Source organism: Lynx rufus, unplaced genomic scaffold (assembly GCF_022079265.1).
Source record: "Lynx rufus isolate CCGP_SWC_20201006 ecotype Redwood Valley unplaced genomic scaffold, mLynRuf1.p SCAF_35, whole genome shotgun sequence".
Taxonomy (NCBI): Eukaryota; Metazoa; Chordata; class Mammalia; order Carnivora; family Felidae; genus Lynx; species Lynx rufus.
This window is the reverse complement of record NW_025814851.1, coordinates 662,995-687,966: the sequence shown is the minus strand read 5'-3', so window position 1 is coordinate 687,966 and position 24,972 is coordinate 662,995. Positions and strand designations below refer to the sequence as shown.

Sequence of the window (24,972 nt, the reverse complement as noted above, 5' to 3'; positions counted from 1 at the left end):
TTAACTATAGAGAATAAATTGAGGATTTATGGAGGGGAGGTGGGTGGGGGATGGGCTATAAATGCGTGATGGGCTTTAAGGAGGGTGATTGGCATGTTGAGCACTGGGTGTTATATGTAAGTAGTGAATCACTAAATTCTACTCCTGAAACCTATATTACACTGTATGATAACTAACTAGAATTTAAATAAAACTTTGGAAAAAAGTGAATAAGCTAGTCGCCAGTGGAAAGTAAGCACTAAACTGTTGTAGTTGTATGTACCTGAAGCAGGCTCTCTGGCTGCTTTTCTTATGCACTGAAAGGCAGTATGGTATAATGGAAAGAGCAGGTGTGGATTCAAATTCTGTCTGTACTTGTGTGGTCTTTCTCAATTTTGTTTTCGAGAAAATTAAAGTAGTAACATGTTTCTTAACTAGATTTCTTGTGGGGCCAGTGGTGTAGCTTTTTTAAATCATGGATTCTTAATCATACAGTTTAGTTTAACCTGTATTAATCTGTGTGTTGGGTGACCATGTCCTAGCAGCAGAAATCCTAGCTTCAGTCCGGTATTCCATCAGCTGTCTTAAACTGCGTTTTGAGGTTAAGAAAGTATTGCCTTGTTATGACTCTCCTGTAGACCCCGTTGTTCAAGGAGCACAAGCTTTGGAATTAGACATGAGTTTGAATCTTACTAGTTTTTGTGGCTAAGCATTTATTTTCTCACCTGGTTTTCACAGTGGTAAAACAGGGTTGATAATTCTTCCCTCCTTGGTATGAGGCAGATGCTTAGCAAAGGATTTGGCACATAATCAGTTTATTTGCTAAATACAGGTCACTTGGTTTTTAAAAACTAACTACCTGGCAAGTAACACTATGGATATCGCTATTAACAGTTTGCTATATTTCTTCTAGTCTTTAAAAGATTATTGCATGGACATTCTCTGCCCTTTTTTGTTAAGTATTACACTGATGAGTGCGAGAAATGCTGTCTTCCCATACCCTCTTCTAGCATTACAGATTATCTTTTAAATTTTTGTTAATAAGGGGGGAAAATATTACATGGTTATAATCTGCATGCCTTAATTAAATATATTTTCAAGTTTATTGACCTTATATTGGTTGTCTGCACATGCTGTACATTTTTGTGTTTGCCGTTGAAATGTCAGGTTGTTTCTTGAATGCCGTACATAATGAGTATATTCACTTTCATAGCTGTTGCATATACATTTGATTTTGGTTTTGATGTGTTTTGGCATCTTGGACTTTTAAGTATATTTTTAATGTTTATTTTGAGTGAGAGTGCAAGGAGGAGAGGGACAAAGAGGGAGAAAGAATCCCAAGCAGGGTCCACACTGTCAGCAGAGAGCCCGATGTGGGACTCGAACCCATGAACTGCAAGACCATGACCTGAGCCAAAATCAAGAGTTAGATGCTCAACTGACTGAGTCACTCAGGCCCCTCCACTTTTAAATATATTTTTTTAATGGGCATCTTGAATTTTTGACATTTATGTACTCAAATTATTTTGGAAACTAAAGAGCAAATAGAAACCTTGTCTTAAGAAGTGACACAAATTAAAACAGTAACATCAGTGTAAGAAAATAACCTAGAAAAGGATCCTAGTATTCATGTGCATAAGAACTTAACATATGATAATTGTAGGAATTATTGGTTGTTAGGGAAAGGCAATATCAGTCAAGAAATGGTTTCAGGACAATTGTTTGACTTTTGAGGGGTGGGGACTATTATACTGAAATAAATTCTAGATAAAAGTCAAATATTTTTAAAAGAAATCCACACCTAGATTATAGGTGTAAAATATAGATGGATATTTACCTAGTCTTGGATGGAGATGTCCCTTCCAAGCATTAAAGCAAAGGAGAAAAAATAATGGGAGCATAAAGTAGTATATCCAAAGTAAAAAGGCATATGACAAGCTGGGGGAAATATTTGTAACCCAGTATACAGTTGACCCTTGAGCAACCCGGTTTTGAACTGCATAGGTCTACTGATATGTGGACTTTTTCCAATAAATACAGTACTGTAAATGTATATTTCTTATGATTTTCTTAAAAATTATAGCACTTTATTTTTTCTAGCTTTATTGTAGGAATATAGTATACAATATACACACCAAAAGAAATATGTGTTAATTGTGTATGTTATCAGTAAGGCTTCTAGTCAACAGTAGGCTTTTGGTAGTTAAGGTTTTGGGGAGTCAAAAGTTACCCGTGGATTTTCTACTGCATGGGGGTTTGTCAGCACCCTTAACTCCCATGTTGTTCAGTGAACTGTAGTTAATATCTTTAGTAGCTACATCAGTAGGGGAGATGAATATCCCAATGACAAAATGGGTATAGATCATTTCAGAAAAGAACAGATTCAGTAAACTTCTAGAATAATTTAATGTTGTAGATAATCAAAGAAATGCAAATTAAAAAAAATTTTTTTTTCTTTTATTACCTAATGGATTGTTAGGGATTTGTTCTTGGGGTGACACCTATATACAAATTTCTGGCTCACAACATTTGATAGCTACTAATTAATTACTTAGGACGAACTCCTGGAATTGGAATGTTTAGATCATAGACCATACATTTTTAAGGCTTAAAGATGCCTAGTTTCCTTGAGCAACATACTCAATTCTCTGTACTGTGGTTAATACTAGATATTATTTTTAAGAAGGATATTTATTTATTTGTGCATGCATGCATGCCTTTTGATCCCTTTACCCATTTTCCTCTCCTGGCCACCTCTGGCAACCACCAGTCTATTGAGCTTGGGTTTTTATTTTGTTTTTTTGTTTTTTGAATTCTGTGTATAAGTGAGATCATAGGGTATTTGTCTTTAACTTATTTCACTTAGCTTAATGCCCTCGGGGTCCATCCATGTTGTCACAAATGGCAAGATTCTGTTCTTTTTTATGGATGAATAGTATTCCACTGTATATGTATGCTACATCTTCATCCATTAATTTAAGATGGACACTTAGATTGTTTCATATCTTGGCTATTGTAAATAATGTTGCAGTCAACCTGGGGCTGCATATATCCTTTCAAATTATTGTTTTATTTTCTTGAGATAAATACCCAGAAGTGGAACTGCTAGATCTTATGGTAGTTCTATTTTTAATTTTTTTGAGGAATCTCCACACTGTTTTCCATAGTGTCTGCACACGAAAGACATTTATTGATCACTTTGTATATTAGCAGCTGTGCAAAGGATTTTCCCCCTAGATTTGATATCTTTATTGGAGCAAATCAAAGTGAACCTTGGCAATTAGTACACAGCCATTGAATTGGCAAATGCTTTCTTTTGTATTGCCAGAAGGAAAATAATAATCAGTTTGTATTACTGCATTTATTGCATTTATGCAGCAGGAACAAGATGGTAAAGATACACTTTTGTCCCTGGTGCATTCTGCAAACTATGGACCTTGATACAGCTGATAAAACAGAACATTGTGCTGGCACATGACATTGATGCCATTAGGCTGACTGAATCTTGTGAGCAGAAAACACAAGTACCTTAGATGCCTTAGGCATTTGTGTACCAGAGAGTGCCCTTTGAAGCTTGAGGGCCTCCCACATCAGGAAAGTTTCTAGGGGTCCAGAGGTCTGGGAAATGTCAAGATTTCCCTTCTAAAGTAGAGATAAATTGCTGCACCTTGTACCATGCACCATGAAGACAGAGGAACAACGTATGAGGTTCTCTTTGGATTTTGGAAACACCATGTATCAAATATGGGCTTGGTGTTCTGATTCATTTGCTGGATAACCACTAAAGTGATAGTGAGGTCTGGATCTAGAAAAGATTCTGCAAAAGGTTCAGGCTATGATGCAAGCTGCCCTACTATGCGGACATTTTGACCTAGTAGATCCAGATGTCTGATTTAGGTGTCAGCCAAAGATGCCTCTGGCAAGCCCTGATAGGGGAAGTGCAGCTAAGATTCCTAGAATTTGGCAATACTATTACCTGCCAACAAGTATTCTGACATTCAGAAAAGCAGTTTCAGGCTTGCTACTGGAACTTGATAAAAACTGAATGCCTGATTATGAGATACCAAGTGACTATAGTATTCAAATGTTCATCATGAATTGGGTGTAATCTAACCCACAAAATCATAAAATTGGTTCTGCATAGCTGCAGATTAGATTTGAAGTGGTATATTTGATACTAAACTTCAGTAGGTTCAGAAAGCACAAGTGAACTATATGAGTAGATGGTTTAGACTCCCATGTTATGTTTATCCTGCTTCATCACCTCTCCCTCAACCTATATGACTTCAAGGAGAGGAGAGAAAAGTGCAGGCCTGGTTTATGGAAGGATTTTATGCCAAGAATTTTACATGCATTTAATCACCACAAAAATTTGAGGTAGCTCTTAATAACGCTTACTTCAGAGGGAGAAACCCCTGTTATTCCATGTTTGTTTTGGGTACTGAAGGTACCTCTAGTTTAAATCTCATGACGACATTGCTGGGTAAATAGGTGATGTTAGTTTATTTTGCAGAAGAGGATACGGAGATTCAAAGAGGTAGCTTACCAACTGTCTAATTCCAAAGCTCATACTCTTTGAAGTAGTATGCTGTGTCTCAATATTTAAACTCCTATTATGTGAAATAAGTGCTTTATGTATGTTGCAAACATTTGAGCTTCACATTACCAAGGTAGTTATTAAGTGTGTTTTCCTGGTAAGAAAACTGGCTGAGAGATTGGAGTAGCTCATGATCAAACAGCTTAGTAAACATCAAGCTAAGAACTGAACCCAGGTTTGTTTGGTTGCAAATCTAGGCCCATTTTCAGGATGCCATGCAAGTGTAGTCATTTCCAGCTGCCATCCATAATGGAAGACTTCTATGTCCCATTCCCTATCCTTCCTCCTCTGCTTTAAGAAACTTTACTAAACTGTCAATCCACACCTTGTTACCTGACAAACAGGCCTTTCATCAGTTAAAGAGAGCAGGAATGTATGGCAATGGGAACCCCGTAAGAATGAAGTCCCGGTGTTCAGAAGCTCTTGGCCCTCCTACAGTTAAGAGGATTTAATAGTTGTAGGAAAATATAGCCACCTTTAACTTCACCTTTAACTGTGAATTCACTAGGGCTTTTCAGTGTTCCTCTGATTTCAAGATTTCTTATCAGGTATTCTAGTTAACTTTCAGACTGTGGTACAGATTCCTTCGTTTTTTTTTTTTTATGTCTAGCTTGTTTCCTTTATTTCTATTGTACAAGTTTATCCAAGTTAAAAATGCACAGATGGGGGCACCTAGGTGGCTCAGTCAGTTAAGCGTCTGACTTCAGTTCAGGTCATGATCTCATGGTCTGTGAGTTTGAGCCCTGTGTCATGCTCTGTGCTGACAGCTCAGAGCCTGGATCCTGCTTCAGATTCTGTCTTCCTTTCTCTCTGCCCCTCCCCCACTCATGCTCTGTATCTCTCTCTCAAAAAAAATAAACATTAAAAAAATGAAAATGAACAGATGGATGGTTTTATTATAAGATTTCCATTTAATCCCAAGTGATTGTCTGGCAAATTTCCAGTTTTCTAAATTGCTGAGTGTGTTGGCTTAAAGATTCCTTTACTCCAAAAAACCTTTTGTGAATACCTGTTTTTCTCAGCCTGCAGACTGCAGAGCCTTAATAGACAAACTCAAAGTTTGTAATGATGAGCAACTACTCTTGGAACTGCAGCAAATCAAAACATGGAACATTGGAAAGGTATGTGAACCCACACTCCCAAAAGGCAGGGCTCCCTGGACTAGTACATCATTTTGTTTATGTTCTGATATGGAAAGAGAAACCACAATGAGGTAGCATCATTCATCAATTAGTATCTGATAAGCTGTATGTCTACAGTTATAAGATGTATTATCTAAGCTGTATGTCTAGTATAGCTCTAGGTCAGTAGCTTTTAGCTTATGAATAGTTACCAAGGAAATTTTGAAAGAAAATGTGAAAGGAAAAGTTTGCTAGCTGAGGGTGAGGAACATTTACACGGGTGATGATAAAGAATCTCAACCACAGAATTCCTTTAGTTTGACTGACAGTATGAGTTTGAGATAGTTAAAAGAATTTTCTTTAGATAACTCTAAAAGTGAACATTTTTGATAAAATGGATTCTGGCAGGGAGAGTCATTGTTTTGTAGACCTCAGAAGGTAGCTAGAATTCTCCCTTTAAAGACCTAGTTAGGGTGTCTACTGGTGTTTGTACATAATGTACTTTGATGGATATAACAATGATCACAGGTTTATGTGGCTCAGAGTATGATCTTTGTCATATGGATTTCTGTACTGGTAGGGGGATTGAAGAGAAGCAAAGGTGGGAAGTGAACTTGTCTAGGTGTCCTGCTCAGCAGTCCATTGTAGCAGAGTACCCACATAGTACTTCGACCTTATTCTTACATGTTCCTCTTTCTCTTCCTCTCTCCAGTGTGAGTTATATCACTGGGTGGATCTGTTGGACCGCTTTGATGGAATTCTGGCAGATGCTGGACAGACAGTGGAGAATATGTCATGGATGCTCGTGTGTGATAGGCCGGAGAGAGAACAACTAAAAATGCTTCTCTTGGCTGTGTTGAACTTCACTGCCTTGCTCATTGAGTACAGCTTTTCCCGGCATCTGTACAGTTCCATAGAGGTATGAGAGGTTCAAGCCTATGTGATCTGTTCTTAACTAGAATCGCTCATATCTAGAAATAAATTGCTATTTCTCTCTGATAATTCTTTCCTTTTCATTTTGGAGCTCTGGGGTTTTCAGTGTCAAAGACAATGATAAAATTGAGAATGTAATACATATATTGAAGTATTCCTGGGAATTTGTGGGAATTGATCTTTGTTCCGCATTCATTATTAGAGCAGCCCCAAACCACTTAAACTATTGGAAATAGTTTGATTTCCTTGACACATTACTCATTGCCTAAGTGCCCTGTTGTTAGTGTTAATTTTTCTAATTCTTTGGTAAACAGAATTGAAAGGAAATGGTTTGGGAAAAGAAGTGGAATAACTGAACTAAAGTATAGCACCCAGAGTTTTAAGTGAGGAACAGATAAGCAGTCTGTTAAAGATAAAATACATTAGTTGCAAAAGGAAGACCATGGCCTTCAGGATTGTCAGCAACCAGAAATACTTAGGTTTATTGCCATCTAAATGACATACTGATTTTAACACTGACTAGATGCTTAAATATATTGATAGACTTCGATTTTATTAAAAAATCAAAGGAGTCACTCTTGGGTTAATGTTGCATACACTATACTGTAACAGTCATAAGTGCCACCAGCTGTTGTTTTTTGTTTTTGTTTAATTTTTTTTAATGTTTACTTTTGACAGAGAGAGAGACAGAGCATGAGCGGGGGAGGGGCAGAGAGAGAGGGAGACACAGAATCCGAAGCAGGCTCCAGGCTCTGAGCTGTCAGCACAGAGCCCGATGCAGGTCTCAAACCCACGAACTGCAAGATCATGACCTGAGCTGAAGTCAGACACTCAACCGACTGAGCCACCCAGGCGCCCCATCACCAGCTGTTGTTGATATCTTTAGCTTCCATATGGAGAACCCTACACTTTAATTCATTCTATATCTCAAAGAATACAGGAGCATAAAATTATCTTTCTTTCACAGTTCTTTTAGTCTAGCTGGAGACTTAATGTTCTTGAGTTCCACTATGTATTAAAATATCACATTTGTCTCTTTTGTAATTTCTTTTTCTTGTGGGGACACCTGTGCAGTTTTGAGCTGCTGCTCATGTGTTTTTGTTTTTGTTTTTCTTTTACTTTTATTGGACTTTGTGGCTTGCTGCCAGATTATAAGTTGCTTGGGAACAAGGTTGCATGTTGTAGGTGCTCAAATATTTATAAATTTTTTTGTATTGTTAAACTTCTTAATAGCTTTGTATATATTGACAAATCTATTACTACATTGGTATTTTAAGTTTTCAAGGCCTAATGTGCCTAATACCATGAACTTGCCCTTTTTTGTTCCCTGTAGCATTTGACAACTTTATTGGCTTCCTCTGATATGCAAGTGGTGCTGGCAGTCCTTAATCTTCTGTATGTATTTAGCAAAAGATCAAACTATATCACACGCCTTGGATCTGACAAGAGAACCCCACTGCTAACCCGGCTGCAACACTTGGCAGAGGTGAGTCATGGGTAAAGAGTGGAAGGGCACAAAATTGGACCATATAGTTCGTTTCCACAGGTGTTTTTTGCATTGTCAAAATGGATAGTAATCCCTAAGTTTACTGGCCTAATTAAATGGAATTATGGGGGCCCCATTAGCGAAGTTCCCCCTAAACCTAAGAAGTATTCTCAATTGTTATGAAGTAATCGTGAGAGATTTCATGAATCTCTACTCACAAAGTAGAATCTCCCTTTTTTCAAAAATGACAACTTCGTTCTGGAAAGTTCAGAATCAGATTCTACTCACGAGGGAGGTATAGTGCAATGAAAGATCTGGATTGGAGTCTTGTCTTGTCTCTGCTTATTAGCTCTGATACCAGTTTTTTCATTTGGGAATTTAGTATATCTACTTTCAGAGTAGTTTCAGAATAAAATACAAGGTATTTTGCGCTGTGCTCAGTAATTGGCTTGTGATGGTAGTAATTGTAATTGAAGGCAAAAAGAACTCTCATGTAAAAGTTCAACTCCACCAAACTATTGTCCAATGTTTCTGGACACAAAAGGATGATACGTACTTAGGTTTGAAAGAGGTAGCCATTGCTAGAACGTTTTGTTAGAAGAAATTGGTAAGTCTGACTTTTTAAAAGCCAATTGAATGGTTAACTCAAATAATGTAACTCAAGTTTCAGGCTATTTTTAGGTACATGATTCCTTAAAAATCATTTTTGTAGGATAGTGAATGCAACATGTATTGTGAAAATTCTAGGACATACAGAAAAGTGTAAAGAGAATATTAATCACCTGTATATAACTTACCCAGATGCAGCTTCCTTCAAAATTTGAGCATATTTTCTTAGATTTGCAAATATGCATATAGAGACATGCAACCTGTTTTCTTTAACATAAGTAATTTTCTCATGTTATTAAAAAAATGTAAGATAGTTCAACATTGGCTACCCAAATAACAGTAAAAGGGAAAAGAAGCCGTATCTCAAGTAGATGATGCTTCAAAAAAGCATTTGATAAAAATTCAGCACATTAATAAAAACTAATATAAACTCTTAGAAATAGGAAAACAAACTTTAAATTTATGAATCATCTACTCATCATAAATTTATGAGTCATAATGGGAAAACTGAAGCATTTCCATTGAATTCTAAAGTCAGACAAGATGTTACCTACTACTTTTGCCACTGGAATTTGTAGTAGAGGTCCTAACAAATACAAGAGAAAAGAAAGAAATGAACGATACATACTAAAAGAGAAAACTTGTTACTATATGAAGGTGATAGGTTTGAGGCTTTTGGGTTTTTTGGGGAGATAGCATAAAATTACTAGAACTAATAAAAGTACAGTGAGACAACCAAGTCAACAATCAGTGTATAGAAACAAATATCTCCTCTGTACAGTAGTAATAAACAACTAGATGATTAGAATAAAGACCTCAAGTATAGTTAAACCGTCTTGGGCAAAACCATACATTTAAGAGAAGATAATGTAGAAGGTTATATTTTGATATACTGGTAGGGAAGGAACTCTTAAAAACTTTAAAGCGTAAATCTTACTGTAAAAATTTGAATTTTATAATACAAAATTAAGACTTCCTTTTCAATGGAAAACATCATAATTCACTGCTATGCTAGCACTTAACTGGAGTGTAAATCAGCACACTGCTTCCTTGAATGAGAAAAACACTAGTTGACCTAAACAGTGCACCTACTGATGTGGCTAACAACATTCTGGTGCCAATTCATTTTGTCATGGACCAATCAATACTACATTCAAACAGTTGGTGGAATAACAGCTGGTCTGTGGACAATATTAAGCAGCACTGCCAAAGATAAAACTTAGTAGTGATAGATTGAGAAGTGTTTAGCCATGTTTTAAAACTGTCAAGGGACTGTCCCTGTAGTATATTTAAGGAACTCCCCCAAATTAACGTGGATAAACAAAAGTATGGATAGATAATTCACAGAAAACTCAGCACATTAATGATGCTCCAGACTCATTAGTAATTAGAGAAATACAACTAAAGCAAGATACAGCCTTTTAAACTGTCAGATCAGCAAAAATTAGAAAACTGTGTAATGGTAAGTGCTAATAGGCATGTGAGGCTATAGGAACCTTGACTGGTACTCCTGGTATATATCCCAAAGATATCACATTATTCCGTCAGGTAACATGTGGGAGAATATTGCATCATTGTGGCAGTAGATTGGATAAGCAAAATGGAGTTTATGCATATTATGGACTGTGTAGCAGTTAGAAGCAGGGGACCAAATAATGCACGTAGCAACATCAGTAGCTTTTGAAAATAATGCTGAGTGAGAGGGAGTTAAAAATGTTTATTGGTAGTACCATTTCTGAAGCTTAAAGATGTGCACCCAAAACAACATACAGTTTTGAAAAAACAAAGGATATAGGAAGTGGTGAAAAGTGTTGTCTTTGGCAAGGAGAAAGTAATGTGTATGGGCAGTAATTGGATGGACAGATGGTGTATATAAATAAGTAAAAGAAAATAAACCTAACCAGCAGTATTTAAGATCTGTTAGAACAAAACAACCCTTACTTACAGATTTAAAAAATGATCTAAATTTGTTAGCAAAGACAGATGATGCCATTTTTTGCATGAGAAGACTCAATATAGTAGAAGCCCTCTTAGATCAAATTAGGGTTAATAGTTGGTAGGTTAATTATTGTTAAAATGTTGTTAAAGCAGAACTTTTTTTAAGTTTATTTATTTTGAGAGAAAACGTGCATGCACACGAGCAGGGGAGTGGCAGGAAAAGAGAGAATCCCAAGTGAGCTCTGCACCAGTAGCATGGTTTGTAAAGGAACTTGAATACAGAATTAGAAATTTCTATAATTTACCCCTGAATCTCTTTCCCCTAACTTGACACTATTTTTATATTTTTTTATTTTATTTTTTTTAATGTTTATTTATTTTTGAGAGACAGCACAAGCAGAGGGGGTGGGCAGAGAGAGAGGTAGACACAGTACAAAGTAGGCTCCAGGCTCCGAGCTGTCAGCACAGAGCCCAATGCAGGGTGTAAACCCACAAACTGCAAGATCATGACCTGAAGTCAGACACTCAACTGAGTCACCCAGGCACCCTGACACTACTTTTAGCATCTTGCCTTTTAGTCTTTGCCAAATATTCAGATTAGTTTTTATTTTAAGAAGATAGTTCCTTTTTCAGTTTAAATCATTGTTTTATATGGTATTTTATTTATATAAATATTTTTTGAGAGAGAGCATGCACATGTGCATGAGTCGGGGAGGGGCACAGAAAGAGAATCTTACGCAGGCTCCATGCTTAGTGCAAAGCCCAACATGGGGTTCCATCTCATGACTGTGAGATCATGACCTGAGCCAAAATCAAGAGTCACATGCTTAACTGACTGAGCCACCCAGGTGGCCTTGTATAGTATTTTTTTTTAATGTTTATTTATTTTTGAGACAGAGCATGAACGGGAGAGGGTCAGAGAGAGAGGGAGACACAATCTGAAACAGGCTCCAGGCTCTGAGCTGTCAGCACAGAGCCCGACGTGGAGTTCGAACTCACGGACTGTGAGATCATGACCTGAGCCGAAGTCGGACGCTTAACCGACTGAGCCACCCAGGCTCCCCTAGTATTTTAACATCCTTCTATATTCAGGTTCCTTTAGAAACTAAAATCTTGACACCATTAATTGCTCTACAGACAGCTGACATAAATGAGTTTGAAGACCAACACCTGGCTTGGTACACTTACCGATAACTGGTGGGAGCAAAAGAGTGACTGCAGCAAGATTGCATTAGTCAATATATTTTACAGAAGGCATGGAGAATACAGTTAATCTGTCAAATTGGTTAAGTAGAGGCCCTGTTAATAGCATTTACTGGAAAGCAGAAGGCACAAAAATATCTAAGAAAATACTGATAAAGAATCAGGGTCAGTTGCTGTAACAGATAACAAAATATAAAGCCATAGTAGTTTTAATTTTTTTAATTGGCATAGAAATAGACATATCTACAGAATAAAATAGTAAGCCTCATTTATAAAGAAAAGTACAGTTGGCTGTTTGAGGGAAAAATGTGTTGTAGGTCATTTCTTCACCCTATTCACATAAATCCTAGAAACATATTTAGGAGTAAATATAGGCAACTCCTGAACATCTTTCATGAGGAAGGATTTCCTAAGTCAAGAAACCTATAAGCCCTTTTTTAAAGTTGACAGATTTTATGTGAAAATATTAAAACTTGTGTGTAAGAATTAAAAGGCAGATGACTTCTTAAGCTGGGAAAAAATATTTGTACTGTATACAACAAAGGAATAATGTTATATAAATAGCATCTATAAATTATTAAAAATGTAGTAAGTAATCCAGTAGAAAAACATGCAAAAGTATATGAACAGACAGTTCACAGAGGAATATTAAATATTTTTAAAGAATTGGTCAAGAAAACATGAAAAGTTTACACTAGGAATAATGGGGAAATGCATATTATGTGAGGTCATTTTTAACCACTAGATTGGCAATAGTATATAGTATTGACTAGGTTGTAGGGAAACAGTACTTACAGGTACATATAAACTATTGGTGTCAAAATGTCCTTTTGTAGGGTTTGGCCACATCTTTCATTTAAAAATGTATACATTTTAGGGGTGCCTGGGTGTCCCAGTTAGTTGAGCGTCCGACTCTTGATTTCAGCTCAGGTCATGATGCTAGGATTGTAGGATTGAGCTCTCTATTGGTCTCCACTCTGAGTGTGGAGCTTGCTTAAGATTCTCTGTCTCTCTCTCTCTAAGAAAATAAAAATGTATATATTTTATTTCATCCAATAGTTCTATTTTAAAGAAATGTTAGAAACATATTCAGATGTGTGCAAAAGTTATATTGAAGTATTCTTATTGCACCATTGTTTGAGAAAAATTTTTGAAATGTCATAATTAACATGGCATCAACCGATGTGTGACACTAAAAAAGCTCCTCAATGAAAGGATCTCTTAGCAAGAAAACTTAGTTGAAGATCCCGTCTATGGTTTTTTAAAAGTCCAAAAGTAAAACTATTAGTAAAGTCCAGAAAGTTACATATCTAATTGTAAGCTCTGAAAGGGAATTGTAGGGAATGATGGTGGGTGAGTTTCACTTTTTATATTCTCTACTTTGAATGTTTTATAGCCATTGTGTATTATGTATTATTTTTATAATTGAGAATTTGTAATGACTTTGTAGATATATTTTTAATGGCTATTATATTCCATTGTGCTATAGTTGTTAACCTGACTTAGTACCTATTATATGTAATCCTCTTAATACTCTGAAGCTAGGAATTCTTATCCTCATTTTACAGATGAAGAGTATGAGGTGTTAAGCAAGGTGAAGTGATTGCTTATAATTCCCACAACCAGGCATTGATGGAACTGGGGTTTGAAACCTGATCTATTTGCTTATATGTGCCATCCCCTTTCCAAGAGCTATACTATGTTGAATGGTTTTCAGATTTCAAAACAAGCTTTACGTTTAAAGATGGAAGAACATTCTAGTTAATTTGGTATTTTGTGTAGAGCCATAACACACCTACCAGAGTTAATATCTTGCCAGATATTAATTTAGAAAGTAAAAATTAAGATGTATACTGTACTCTTACATGGCACGCATATGCAAAGTGTGGAAGTGTAGGATTTTCTTTTTTTCTTTCTTTTTTTTTTTTTTTTTTTTGCTGTTGTTTTTGGATAGTTCAGGATTATCAGGTTCATTTCTTCCCTTGGACCATTCTATTACCAGGAAGGATTGCTTAAATGATTGCTATTACAGTATTCTCCCTGCCCCCTCACCTTATCCATGGGGGATATATTCCAAGACTCGCACTGGATGCCTGAAACTGCAGACAGTACTGACCCTATATATACTGTTTTTTTTTTTTCCTGTACATACCTATGATAAAGCTTAGTTTATAAATTAGGCACAGTAAGAGATTAACAATAACTAATAATAAAATAGAATAATTATAAGAATATACTGTAATAAAAGTTACATGAATATGGTTTCTCTGAAAATAACTTACTGTACTGTATTCAGTCTTCATCTTGTCATGATATGAGATGATAAAATGCCTATGTGATGAGGTGAAGTGAGGTGAATGACTAGGCAATGTGACATAGTCATCATAATGTAGCCTTAGGCTACTGTTGACTATCTGACAGTACCTCAGAAGAAGGATCATCTTTCAGATTGTTCTTGTCTGTGGGTAGCAAAAACCATGGAGAATGAAACTGCAGATACTGGGGGACTGCTGTATGTTCTTTTGTGTTTTGGACTCCTTTTACCTTTGACAGATATGCTTCCTTTTTCCTCTGAATTGGGATAACATAGAGACTGTAGATTGAAGGCTGATTTTTAAGTCCCAAACAATTCAGAATCTTGATGGGTGCAATACATTGCAGCTTTTGTTAATACATAGTGTGTGATGCTTTGTTATTACAAATAAGAGAATCTTGCAGGTTTTTGAGGGGTTAGACATAATATGCTAGGTGTTAAGTAATAATAACTATCATTACTTACACTCCCTATTAAGATTTTAAAACTTCATTTTTCTCAAATGTAAAATTCTCTAAAAATGTAACTTGTTGACATGGTTTGCTTTCTCCTACATCTTCCTTTTGAAATGTAACAGTTTTTGTAACAGTGGTCTTGATAGACATTTTGGTTCATGTCTCTTCAGTTTTTAGACTGCTTTTTGAATCAATTCTTTTGTTATCCACGCCTGTGCAACAAATACATGTATTCACTTGCATGTGGTTAAGAACCTGGATTTAGAGGACCTAGAGCTCTTAACAGATCAAATTAATCTCAGTTTATGGATCTGTAAATTGGGGATTATGATCATCTTCCTCCTAGATTTCAGGTATAAACTAACAGGTCATGAAACATTTAGGTTGAATGCTGATCATGTTGCAAGTACGTAATGGAAGCTATTTTTGAAGATGGTTGTCAGCGCATAACTACATGATATTCCCTTTTATATTTGCTTTCTCTTAAGACCATATATACATTATTTTGCACAAACATATACATACTGTCACACAGTTTTTTTGTGCATTCTTCTTTCTCTTGGGTCATCTTCCTACAGTCTTCCTACAATCCTGTATGTATTTTATCTTCATATTATATTGACATATTGGGGGTATTTTTTTAATATGAAATTTATTATCAAATTGGTTTCTATACAACACCCAGTGCTCATCCCAAAAGGTGCCCTCCTCAATACCTATCACCCACCCCCCATCAACCCTCAGTTCTCAGTTTTTAAGAGTCTCTTATGCTTTGGCTCTCTCCCTCTCTAACCTCATAGAGGGTATTTTTAAGGGTACTTTTGTCACAAAGGCAGGACACTTTTGCATCTAAATTTTCTTATTTAATATTTTGTTAAAATTCGCTAAATCGCTGTATAGCTATGTCATTCTTTTAAAGGTTACACAGTATTCCATAGTTTGTATGTTCTGTAATTTATACAACTATTTCCCTATTAATGCATACTCTTTTTTTTTCCTGTTAACAGTGATTGGTACATTAAGCAATCTTGTACTTTTACCCTTACTTACTGATAGTTTTGATTCTGTGAAAGAGTCCCAGTAATAATCCGTGTTACTTTAATTGGCCCTTACTTTATGAGTAGTGAATTTGAGCATCTTTTTTGGGCTATTAGGATTTGCTCTTGTGAATTGTCTGTTCGTTTGCCTATTTTTTTCTTAGTTTAGTGTTTTTCTGCTATAAAAGCTCTGTTGGAGATAATAGCCCTTTGTCATCTGTTAATTTTTTTCCAAATCTTCATGTTGTTTTGTTTATTGTGTTTACGTACATACTTGTTTTCAGAAATGGTTCAGAAAAAGTGTGGAATAGCTTTTAGGAAAAGTGTTGAATATCATGTTTTGGTCTTTATGAAAAATGACTGTGTATGTGGTATCTTTTCTCATGATAGGTTTTTAGTGACTCAGTTAATCCAATGATGTGGGCCAGTTGTAAATATGAACAGTGGCTAGTGAACTGCAAATGTAGGGGAAGTTCTCCAGGAAGGCTTATTGAATTGTTAAAAGCCAGTTGGTTTGGTGAAGGTCTAGTACACTGGTTCTCAAACTTGACCATGTAGCAGAGTCACTTTATTAAAACATAGATTGGTCTCTGTCCCCTGCTCACACTCCTTTACCTCTTTCCCCCTCCAGTTTTTGATTCAGTAGACCTAGGACAGGGCCCGGTAATGTGCATTGTTAACAAATTTCTGGGTGATACTAAGGCTGCTGATCCAGGGACCACACTTTGAAAACCACTGGTCTAGTCTGTCCTATTGAGTAAAGCTACAAAATCTTACTGAATTCTCACAGTTTCATCTCAAAGAACATCAAGCTTTTTCCTGATGTCTGAATAATTATTCTTTAGCAAATCCCATCCAGTGACGTGGTGTCAAATATGCCTTTATGGCATGGTTGATACAATAGTTATTTATTGGGTGTCTGCTTAATTGCTAGGATCATATGATAACACTATAGCATAGATGAGGATAATGACATTCAGAAGTTATATTATTTTCGGGAAAAGCCTATAGGCTCTTAGTCCTTGATAAAGTGTGAAATGCATTATTTGCTGTTACTGTCTTAGGTGTTTGGGGTTGTTATAGCATGGTTTTTATTCCAAACCTGGGTGTTGGCCTGAGACCTGGCTCTTGAATCCACACCCAAACCTTCCAGTTGACACCATTCAAAAACTATATAACCAGCCCTGTGCTGGATAAAACATGTTCTGTTCCTTATAAAGGTCACGTAGTAATTGAAAAAGCAGGTATATGTGTATAATAAAAAGGACAAAGAACTAGTTGCTCTGAGTAGTACTAATAAGTACCCTAGAATTTCAAACATTCCATAGATTTATCTTGTTGGCTGCAAAAGAAACTTCCTCATAATAAAATATATATGCTTGATTTTTTTTTAATATATGAAATTTATTGTCAAATTGGTTTCCATACAACACCCAGTGCTCATCCCAAAAGGTGCCCTCCTCAATACCCATCACCTACCGTCCCCTCCTCCCACCCCCCATCAACCCTCAGTTTGTTCTCAGTTTTTAACAGTCTTTTATGTTTTGGCTCTCTCCCACTCTAACCTTTTTTTTTTTTTTCCCCTTCCCTTCCCCCATGGGTTTCTGTTAACTTTCTTAGGATGCACATAAGAGTGAAACCATATGGTATCTGTCTTTCTCTGTATGGCTTATTTCACTTAGCATCACACTCTCCAGTTCCATCCACGTTGCTACAAAAGTCCATATTTCATTCTTTCTCATTGCCACGTAGTACTCCATTGTGTATATAAACCACAATTTCTTTATCCGTTCATCAGTTGATGGACATTTAGGCTCTTTCCATAATTTGGCTATTGTTGACAGTGCTGCTATAAACATTGGGGTACAAGTGCCCCTATGCATCAGTACTCCTGTATCCCTTGGATAAATTCCTAGCAGCACTATTGCTGGGTCATAGGGTAGGTCTATTTTTAATTTTCTGAGGAACCTCCACACTGCTTTCCAGAGCGGCTGCACCAATTTGCATTCCCGCCAACAGTGCAAGAGGGTTCCCGTTTCTCCACATCCTCTCCAGCATCTATAGTCTCCTGATTTGTTCATTTTGGCCACTGTGACTGGCGTGAGGTAATATCTGAGTGTGGTTTTGATTTGTATTTCCCTGATAAGGAGCGACGTTGAACATCTTTTCATGTGCCTGTTGGCCATCCGGATGTCTTCTTCAGAGAAGTGTCTTTTCATGTTTTCTGCCCATTTCTTCACTGGGTTATGTGTTTTTCGGGTGTGGAGTTTGGTGAGCTCTTTATCGATTTTGGATACCAGCCCTTTGTCCGGTATGTCATTTGCAAATATCTTTTCCCATTCCGTTGGTTGCCTTTTAGTTTTGTTGGTTGTTTCCTTTGCTGTGCAGAAGCTTTTTATCTTCATGAGGTCCCTCCCAGTAATTCACTTTTGCTTTTAATTCCCTTGCCTTTGGGGATGTGTCGAGTAAGAGATTGCTACGGCTGAGGTCAGAGAGGTCTTTTCCTGCTTTCTCCTCTAAGGTTTTGATGGTTTCCTGTCTCACATTCAGGTCCTTTATCCATTTTGAGTTTATTTTTGTGAATGGTGTGAGAAAGTGGTCTAGTTTCAACCTTCTGCATGTTGCTGTCCAGTTCTCCCAGCACCATGTGTTAAAGAGGCTGTCTTTTTTCCATTGGATGTTCTTTCCTGCTTTGTCAAAGATGAGTTGGCCATACGTTTGTGGGTCTAGTTCTGGGGTTTCTATTCTATTCCATTGGTCTGTGTGTCTGTTTTTGTGCCAATACCATGCTGTCTTGATGACAGCTTTGTGGTAGAGGCTAAAGTCTGGGATTGTGATGCCTCCTGCTTTGGTCTTCTTCTTCAAAATTCCTTTGGCTATTCGGGGCCTTTTGTGGTTCCATATGAATTTTAGGATTTCTCGTTCTAATTTCCAGAAGAATGCTGGTGCAATTTTGATTGGGATTGCATTGAATGTATAGATAACTTTGGGTAGTATATGCATTTTGACAATATTTATTCTTCAATCCATGAGCAGGGAAGGTCTTTCCATTTCTTTATATCTTCTTCAATTACCTTCCTAAGCTTTCTATAGTTTTCAGCATACCGATCTTTTACATATTTGGTTACATTTATTCCTAGGTATTTTATGCTTCTTGGTGCAATGGTGAATGGGATCAGTTTCTTTATTTGTCTTTCCGTTGCTTCATTGTTAGTGTATAAGAATGCAACTGATTTCTGTACATTGATTTTGTATCCTGCAACTTTGCTGAATTCATGTATCAGTTCTAGCAGACTTTGGGTGGAGTCTATCGGATTTTCCATGTATAATATCATGTCATCTGCAAAAAGCGAAAGCTTGACTTCATCTTTGCCAATTTTGATGCCTTTGATTTCCTTTTGTTGTCTGATTGCTGATGCTAGAACTTCCAGCACTATGTTAAACGACAGCAGTGAGAGTGGGCATCCCTGTCGTGTTCCTGATCTCAGGGAAAAAGCTCTCAGTTTTTCCCCGTTGAGGATGGTGTTAGCTGTGGGCTTTTCATAAATGGCTTTTATGATGTGTAAGTATGTTCCTTCTATCCCGACTTTCTCAAGGGTTTTTATTAAGAAAGGGTGCTGTTATGATCTTTAAGTATGTTCCTTCTATCCCGACTTTCTCAAGGGTTTTTATTAAGAAACGGTGCTGGATTTTGTCAAAGGCCTTTTCTGCATCAATTGACAGGATCATATGGTTCTTCTCTTTTTTTTTGCTAATGTGATGTATCACGTTGATTGATTTGCGAATGTTGAACCAGCCCTGCATCCCAGGAATGAATCCCACTTGATCATGGTGAATAATTCTTTTTATATGCCGTTGAATTCGATTTGCTAGTATCTTATTGAGAATTTTTGCATCCATATTCATCAGGGATATTGGCCTGTCGTTCTCTTTTTTTACTGGGTCTCTGGTTTAGGAATCAAAGTAATACTGGCTTCATAGAATGAGTCTGGAAGTTTTCCTTCCCTTTCTATTTCTTGGAATAGCTTGAGAAGGATAGGTATTATCTCTGCTTTAAACGTCTGGGAGAACTCCCTTGGGAAGCCATCTGGTCCTGGACTCTTATTTGTTGGGAGATTTTTGATAACCGATTCAATTTCTTCACTGGTTATGGGTCTGTTCAAGCTTTCTCTTTCCTCCTGATTGAGTTTTGGAAGAGTGTGGGTGTTTAGGAATTTGTCCATTTCTTCCAGGTTATCCAATTTGTTGGCATATAGTTTTTCATAGTATTCCCTGATAATTGTTTGTATCTCTGAGGGATTGGTTGTAATAATTCCATTTTCATTCATGATTTTATCTATTTGGGTCATCTCGCTTTTCTTTTGAGAAGCCTGGCTAGAGGTTTGTCAATTTTGTTTATTTTTTCAAAAAACCAACTTTTGGTTTCGTTGATCTGCTCTACAGTTTTTTTAGATTCTATATTGTTTATTTCTGCTCTGATCTTTATTATTTCTCTTCTGCTGCTGGGTTTAGGCTGCCTTTGCTGTTCTGCTTCTATTTCCTTTAGGTGTGCTGTTAGATTTTGTATTTGGGATTTTTCTTGTTTCTTGAGATAGGCCTGGATTGCAATGTATTTTCCTCTCAGGACTGCCTTCGCTGCGTCCCAAAGCGTTTGGATTGTTGTATTTTCATTTTCGTTTGTTTCCATATATTTTTTAATTTCTTCTCTAATTGCCTGGTTGACCCACTCATTCGTTAGTAGGGTGTTCTTTAACCTCCATGCTTTTGGAGGTTTTCCAGACTTTTTCCTGTGGTTGATTTCAAGCTTCATAGCATTGTGGTCTGAAAGTATGCATGGTATAATTTCAATTCTTGTAAACTTATGAAGGGCTGTTTTGTGACCCAGTATATGATCTATCTTGGAGAAGGTTCCATGTGCACTCGAGAAGAAAGTATATTCTGTTGCTTTGGGATGCAGAGTTCTAAATATATCTGTCAGGTCCATCTGATCCAATGTATCATTCAGGGCCCTTGTTTCTTTATTGACCGTGTGTCTAGATGATCTATCCATTTCTGTAAGTGGGGTGTTAAAGTCCCCAGCAATTACCACATTCTTATCAATAAGGTTGCTTATGTTTGTGAGTAATTGTTTTATATATTTGGGGGCTCCGGTATTCGGCGCATAGACATTTATAATTGTTAGCTCTTCCTGATGGATAGACCCTGTAATGATTATATAATGCCCTTCTTCATCTCTTGTTACAGCCTTTAATTTAAAGTCTAGTTTGTCTGATATAAGTATGGCTACTCCAGCTTTCTTTTGGCTTCCAGTAGCATGATAAATAGTTCTCCATCCCCTCACTCTGAATCTAAAGGTGTCCTCAGGTCTAAAATGAGTCTCTTGTAGACAGCAAATAGATGGGTCTTGTTTTTTTATCCATTCTGATACCCTATGTCTTTTGGTTGGCGCATTTAATCCATTTACATTCAGTGTTATTATAGAAAGATACGGGTTTAGAGTCATTGTGATGTCTGTATGTTTTATGCTTGTAGTGATGTCTCTGGTACTTTGTCTCACAGGATCCCCCTTAGGATCTCTTGTAGGGCTGGTTCAGTGGTGACAAATTCCTTCAGTTTTTGTTTGTTTGGGAAGACCTTTATCTCTCCTTCTATTCTAAATGACAGACTTGCTGGATAAAGGATTCTCGGCTGCATATTTTTCCTGTTTAGCACACTGAAGAACTCGTGCCAATCCTTTCTGGCCTGCCAAGTTTCAAAAGAGAGATCAGTCACGAGTCTTATAGGTCTCCCTTTATATGTGAGGGCACGTTTATCCCTTGCTGCTTTCAGAATTTTCTCTTTATCCTTGTATTTTGCCAGTTTCACTATGATATGTCGTGCAGAAGATGGATTCAAGTTACGTCTGAAGGGAGTTCTCTGTGCCTCTTGGATTTCAATGCCTTTTTCCTTCCCCAGTTCAGGGACGTTCTCAGCTATAATTTCTTCAAGTACCCCTTCAGCACCTTTCCCTCTCTCTTCCTCCTCTGGGATACCAATTATGCGTATATTATTTCTTTTTAGTGTATCACTTAGTTCTCTAATTTTCCCCTCATACTCCTGGATTTTTTTATCTCTCTTTTTCTCAGCTTCCTCTTTTTCCATAACTTTATCTTCTAGTTCACCTATTCTCTCCTCTGCCTCTTCAATCCGAGCTGTCGTCGTTTCCATTTTGTTTTGCATTTCTTTTAAAGCGCTTTTCAGCTCCTCGTGACTTTTCCTTAGTCCCTTGATCTCTGTAGCAAGAGATTCTCTGCTGTCCTCTCTACTGTTTTCAAGCCCAGCGATTAATTTTATGACTATTATTCTAAATTCACTTTCTGTTATATTATTTAAATCCTTTTTGATCAGTTCATTAGCTGTTGTTATTTCCTGGAGATTCTTCTGAGGGGAATTCTTCCGCTTGGTCATTTTGGATAGTCCCTGAAGTGGTGAGGACCTGCAGGACACTTCCCCTGTGCTCTGGTGTATAACTGGAGTTGGTGGGCGGGACCGCAGTCAGTCCTGATGTCTGCCCCCAGCCCACCGCTGGGGCTATAGTCAGACTGGTGTGTGCCTTCTCTTCCCCTCTCCTAGGGGCGGGATTCACTGTGGGGTGGCGTGGCCCATCTGGGCTACTTGCACACTGCCAGGCTTGTGGTGCTGGGGATCTGGCGTATTAGCTGGGGTGGGTAGGCAAGGTGCACGGGGGCAGGAGGGGCAGGCTTAGCTGGCTTCTCCTTAGGTGATCCACTTCAGGAGGGGCCCTGTGGCAGCGGGAGTGAGTCAGATCCGCTGCGGGAGGTTTGGCTCCGCAGAAGCACAGAGTTGGGTGTTTGCGTGGAGCGAGCAAGTTCCCTGGCAGGAACTGGTTCCCTTTGGGATTTTGGCTGGGGGATGGGCGGGGGAGATGGCGCTTGCAAGCTCCTTTGTTCCCCACCAAACTGAGCTCTGTCGTCCGGGGGCTCAGCAGCTCTCCCTCCCTTTGTCCTCCAGCCTTCCCGCTTTCCGAGCAGAGCTGTTAACTTATGACCTCCCAGACGCTAAGTCGCGCTTGCTGTGGGAACACACTCTGTCCGTCAGGCCCCTCTGCTTTTGCAAGCCAGACTCAGGGGCTCTGCTTGGCTGGCGAGCCGCCCCTCCGCCCCGACTCCCTCCCGCCAGTCCGTGCAGCGCGCACCGCCTCGCCGCCTCGCCGCCCTTCCTACCCTCTTCCGTGGGCCTCTGGTCTGCGCTTGGCTCCGGAGACTCCGTTCTGCTAATCCTCTGGCGGTTTTCTGGGTTATTTAGGCAGGTGTAGGTGGAATCTAAGTGTTCAGCAGGACGCACGGTGAGCCCTGCGTCCTCCTATGCCGCCATCTTCTTCCCCTCTATGCTTGATATTTTTAAAAAATTCAGAAATCTACAAAAGATAATTTATGATGATCATGTATCCTTAGTATTTTGGTAGATTTTCTTGGACTTTATTTTATACATATTTCTTTACATAGCTGAACACATGGTATATATAATTTTATAATTTCATTTAATATACTAGCATTGGTGTTTTCCCTTGTTAATTTTGCATAATTTTGTAAGAAATGTGTCTTTGTGTTTAATATAATGGTAATATGAACGTCACATTATCACAGACTTTCAGGAATCAGATTTGACTTGGCACATGGTCTTTTAAGGATTCCAGCTTATTAGGCCAAGTCACTGGTGCTTGATTTTTTTTAATTACAAAACATGGGAAGAAAGATTCTGTGATGACATGAATAGTGGAAGTAATACTAAAACAATTGTGACAACAGAAGAAACAAAAGGAAAATAATTGTGAAGGTGTACAGCTTTTCAAGCTTATTCTGCCTTGCAGAATAATTCCTTCAAGCCAATAATTCCTTGGCTTGAATCTCAGTCTCTTCTATGTGGCATCAAATGAAGATGTATTAAAAAGTTGAGTGTTGAAAGTATGAAGGTAAAAGCATTCAGGGAATGTATAACTCCATCTTCTTTTGTTGTTTGGGTGGGCAAGGTCTTTTTGGGGATGAAACTAATACCATCAGAGAAAAAATTGATATTAAGGTACAGTTTTATATCTTCTGTAAGTGAATACTTTAAATACTGTGAAGTTATGCCATCATACGATTCTCTCCGTTTACATAACATTGCTCTTATTTGTTTGGGTTATTTTCAATATTTTTCTATTGTAAATAATGCCACAGTGAATATCTTTAATGCATCAGTATGTGGTAACAGATGCTTTTATTAAGTTCTTAATGTTGGACTTTCTAATTTACACATTCTTGTCTCATTTAATCTTGAGAAAGATGCTACAAGCATCATTTTCTCAATTCTTTTTAACAGGAATGGTTCATTTTTTTACTGTATATTTTAATGTTTATTTTTGAGAGGGGGGAGGGGCAGAGAGAGAGGGAGACAGATGATCTGAAGTGGGCTCTGAGCTGACAGCAGAGAGGCTGATGCAGGACTCAAACTCAAACTGCAAGATCACAACCTCAGCCAAAGTCAGATGCTCAACCAACTGAACCACCCAGGCGTGCTGCATCATTTTCTCAATTTTATACATAGATTGAGGTAAAGATCAGAAAAATCTAGTAACTTGTTCTGTCGAAGATGAACATCATAATAGCCAGCTGCCTTAAATCTTTCCCTTTTCACTAGTTCCTGCTATCTATATGTACCTTTGAAAAAGAAAGCAAGAGAAAGCAAGAACTTCTATTTTCTGGGGGGCGGGGGGGGGGGTCAGTCTAGCTAAAGGCATGTCTATTTTTGTTGATTTTTTTTTTCAAAGAACCAAATTTGGTTTACTTATATTTTCTGTTTCATTTATCGCTGCTCTAAGTTTTACTATTCTTTCTGTTTGCTGTGGATCTAGTTCACTCTTTTTTTCCCTAGTTCCTTAAGGTGAAAGGTTAGTAATTTTAGATATTTTTTTTAATGTAGGCAATTATAGCTGTGAATTTCCTTGTAAGCACTGCTTTCAGTGTATCCTATAAGTTTTAGTATGTCATGTTTTTATTTTCATTCATTTTGGGGAATTTTCTAATTTCTTTCCATTGTTCTGGAGAAGATACCTTTATATGATTTTATTCTTTCTAAATTTTGAAGCTTGTTTTGTGGTCTATCTGGGAGAATGTTTTACTTGTATGTCAGAAGAAATGTGTGTTCTGTTGTTGGGTGGATTATTATATCTGTTAGGTCTAGTTTGTCTTCTATTTTCTTGTTTATCTTTTGTCTAGTTATAAATGTTTGCCTTGTGGGTTAAGCTAACATCTTGATTTT

The 24,972-nt window shown here is 37.5% G+C and overlaps 1 protein-coding gene across 9 annotated transcripts in view; it reads left to right on the top strand.

Annotated features, from left to right (window-relative positions):
• Positions 1-24,972, top strand: part of HUWE1 (HECT, UBA and WWE domain containing E3 ubiquitin protein ligase 1) — a 172,760-nt gene that overhangs the window by 33,109 nt on the left and 114,679 nt on the right. For all 9 annotated transcript variants that reach the window (XM_047093660.1, XM_047093663.1, XM_047093664.1 and 6 more), the window contains 3 exons: positions 5,599-5,697; positions 6,410-6,616; positions 7,964-8,116. In XM_047093660.1, coding sequence (XP_046949616.1) covers positions 5,599-5,697; positions 6,410-6,616; positions 7,964-8,116 — 459 coding nt within the window. The remainder of the gene's footprint in view (positions 1-5,598; positions 5,698-6,409; positions 6,617-7,963; positions 8,117-24,972) is intronic.